The 2837-nt window shown below is 34.1% G+C and overlaps 1 protein-coding gene across 1 annotated transcript; it reads right to left on the minus strand.

Moving 5' to 3' along the window:
- Positions 1 to 551: 551 nt before the first annotated feature.
- LOC110427506 (putative 2-oxoglutarate-dependent dioxygenase AOP1) lies at positions 552 to 2053 on the minus strand. Its single transcript, XM_021443054.1, has 3 exons — positions 1680 to 2053; positions 1248 to 1572; positions 552 to 794 (listed from the first exon to the last, which is right to left on the minus strand). The coding sequence occupies exons 1-3, from the start codon at positions 2051 to 2053 to the stop codon at positions 552 to 554; spliced, it is 942 nt and encodes a 313-aa protein (XP_021298729.1).
- Between the last annotated feature and the right edge of the window lie 784 nt (positions 2054 to 2837).

Genomic DNA, 2837 nt, shown 5'->3' on the forward strand with positions numbered 1-2837 from the left:
ATTCATGTATAATTTCCTTTGACATCTCTCTATCTCTCTCTCACACACACACATATCTGTGCGTGTATATGTATGTGAACTTATATATATGTGTGTACCTTAACCAATTAAAGATTTAAAGAAATTCAGAATTTGTAGGGTCTTTAGGAGGTATACATGCCATCCGCCATAAAAATGTTCTAGTCTAATTTTTTCTCTATTTTGCAAAAAAAAAAAAAAAGAACAAACAAACCAAACAAAACAAATTGAACTCAAACTTTATTTTTTATACTCAAAAAATTGCAATATATAAATTGATATAAAAAGTCATCGCAGCATTCATATCGTCGAAGCTATGGTAGAAGCAGATCACTAGACACTAGTTTCCTTAATATATAAAGCAATTCATAACAACGTTTTATTATACATTGCGTTAAAGTTTAAGAGGAAAGAGTACAGCACATAGACTATATAACCAAATTTCTAATCACGTTTAATTCTTAAAATACGCTGATATCTTAATTAATTGACGTAGGACTTTTTATTACAATTTTAATACATTAACTAATGATTCACACACCGCAGTAGGCTTTGATAGGACACGTAGATTTGTAACCCTCGTCTGTGCGGTAGAAGCGCAAAAGCCCTAAATGCTCAAAGGCCTTATATTTTAATGGATGTTCCTCGTCAACAAGCTCTTCTGGCACCTGAATTGTTCCATTGTTGAAAGCAAATAGCCCGAGAGAGTACCTGTCCATATTCCCTCTCATCACCACTTGGTGGCTAGGAGAAAGTACCCGATCATTGCTCCATGCCTAATTAAACCCAAAAACAAGACAAGATTACAAATATATCTTACTGCTGTTAATTCAACAAACCCCGTTTTGAAAAATTCATTCCATAAATCTAAATATGGGTAATAATTAACCCATCACCATCTTTTAATTTTCTTCAGTAGACACTCTCCATTGTCCTCTAATGACCATTAAAACCTATGGTGAAAAAGATATTCACTAATTACTCCTTTCATATCTTTTGGCACTCATTTATTCCTGCGGTTGTTGCTTCAGCAGATCACCGTGCTCTAGTTGCTAAGTTGTAGATTATATCATTAAAAAGTTAAAAGCTGTTAGGTTCTTGTGCTGGAATTTTAATTAGTCAAGAGGAATGGAAATTTATACCCCTAAGTTCAAATTAAAAAAAAAAAAACTAATCACTGAAGTATAATGTTAATGAAGATGAAGCACAATTTTTTCTATACCGCTCACCATTAGTGCATCACCGGCAATGACCACAAAGGATGAAGGAGATGAGAAGTCTACATCAATCCGCGTACCATCCCTCGTTTCGACCTCTAAAGCGTTGACTTGGTTTTGATGAAGTATGGTCGTGAAACTCTTGTCAGTATGAGTAATAAAGCCTAGGTTAGGCTCACTCTCTCGGGGCGCTCGGTTCTTCAGGAGTCGGAGTAGGTAGGTGGTTGTATCAATATAAGCATCATAGTATTTCTCCAGGCCATAGCTCTCAAATATCATTCTGGTCACCATTTGATCCAACTCCGCTGCTACCTTTGCATACTTGTAAATATATTGACTGATTTAACAATGAAGAACATAGCAAAGAAGGAGCAAAATTTTAGGAAAAAAAAATATAGAAAATTGTAGTCAGCTCAAAGAAAATTTGATGATTTGATCAAATACCAGAAACGATCATTTCCTTGAGGCCACATTAGATTTGTGAAGAATCGAGTTCCCTCTAGGGTGTTAGCGTTGTCGATGCCCATGCTTTCATGTAGAGGAAGCTTGGGAATTTGTCCGACGTAGCCATTCAAGGGCTTTTCGTATCTGTTTTTCGTTTTTGTTTCTGTTGGGAGATCAAACAGTTCTTGCAGTACAGCAAAGACTTGGTTGTGAAGTTCTAGTGGGAATTTATTATATTCAACTATGAAACAACCATACTCTTCAAGTGATTGTCTAACCTTTTTGCACGCTAGTAACCAAGTGTCCGTGCCTGGCTTCAAATCTGCATCGGAAAAATCTAGAAAAGGGACATTGGGCGATGATTCAGAACCCATAATGCCTCCTTCGTAGTAGTATCGGGCAAGATTAAGATTTCTGTGTGTTCTTGTTTCTTATAGGCGCATATTTATACATTCTCTGTGTCAATTAAAGACTAATAAAACTGTTAATTATAAAACTACTTTTGATTGTGAAGATGTTTACGTGAAGGAAAGGTAAGATTTAGGTAATATTCAATACTCAGTTCGTGTGGTTTCCAATTGCAAAAAGACTAAAGAAAAACCAAAATTCAAAAATTCAAAACCAATAAATTGAAAGATTCTATTAGATTTTATTTATTTATATATTTATTTTTTGAAAAACAAAGGTTCTTTTAGATGAATCAAGTTTACAAAAAATTTGAATAGACTCCGTTACTTTATTTTTTTAAAATTGACTTTATTACTTTTTTAATTAGGCATTTCATTAAAAACAATGATAAAGTTGTCACCTTTTAATAAATAATTATAATTAAATTTTATGTATAGACAATATTTTATTTACAAACCAAATTTTGTTTGATCATTTTTACTGAAGAACATTCAAACCTAATTTAAATCTTATCTAGTTTTGTAATGTGAAGTCTTATGCTTAGAGTGTTAGAACTACTTTTTTCCTCAGCCAATCAAGAAATTTCTTTGATGGTACTTGTCAATTACAGGGGCATCAGCCATTAGAGAGAAAGAAAATACAAGAGAAATGGCTGGCCGTTTGAGAGCACCTAAAACAGAGTCCACAGTAACAAGAGGCAGAACCCAAATCAAAACGCATGCTGGAGGCCGTTGCCTCTGTCAGCAGCAT

The sequence above is a fragment of the Theobroma umbraticum genome, unplaced genomic scaffold (genome assembly GCF_002168275.2).
Source record: "Theobroma umbraticum cultivar Fairchild unplaced genomic scaffold, ASM216827v3 scaffold_34.0, whole genome shotgun sequence".
Classification (NCBI taxonomy): domain Eukaryota; kingdom Viridiplantae; phylum Streptophyta; class Magnoliopsida; order Malvales; family Malvaceae; genus Theobroma; species Theobroma umbraticum.

Bases quoted from the DNA above. Each gene is read 5' to 3' on its own strand.
- LOC110427506 (XM_021443054.1), bottom strand. From the start codon at position 2,053: ATGGGTTCTGAATCATCGCCCAATGTCCCTTTTCTAGATTTTTCCGAT. The intron at 1,573-1,679 runs GTATTTGATCAA...TTGTTAAATCAG, and splicing joins CAAGGAAATGATCGTTTCTG to TCAATATATTTACAAGTATG. The intron at 795-1,247 runs GTGAGCGGTATA...GGGTTTAATTAG, and splicing joins TTGCCGGTGATGCACTAATG to GCATGGAGCAATGATCGGGT.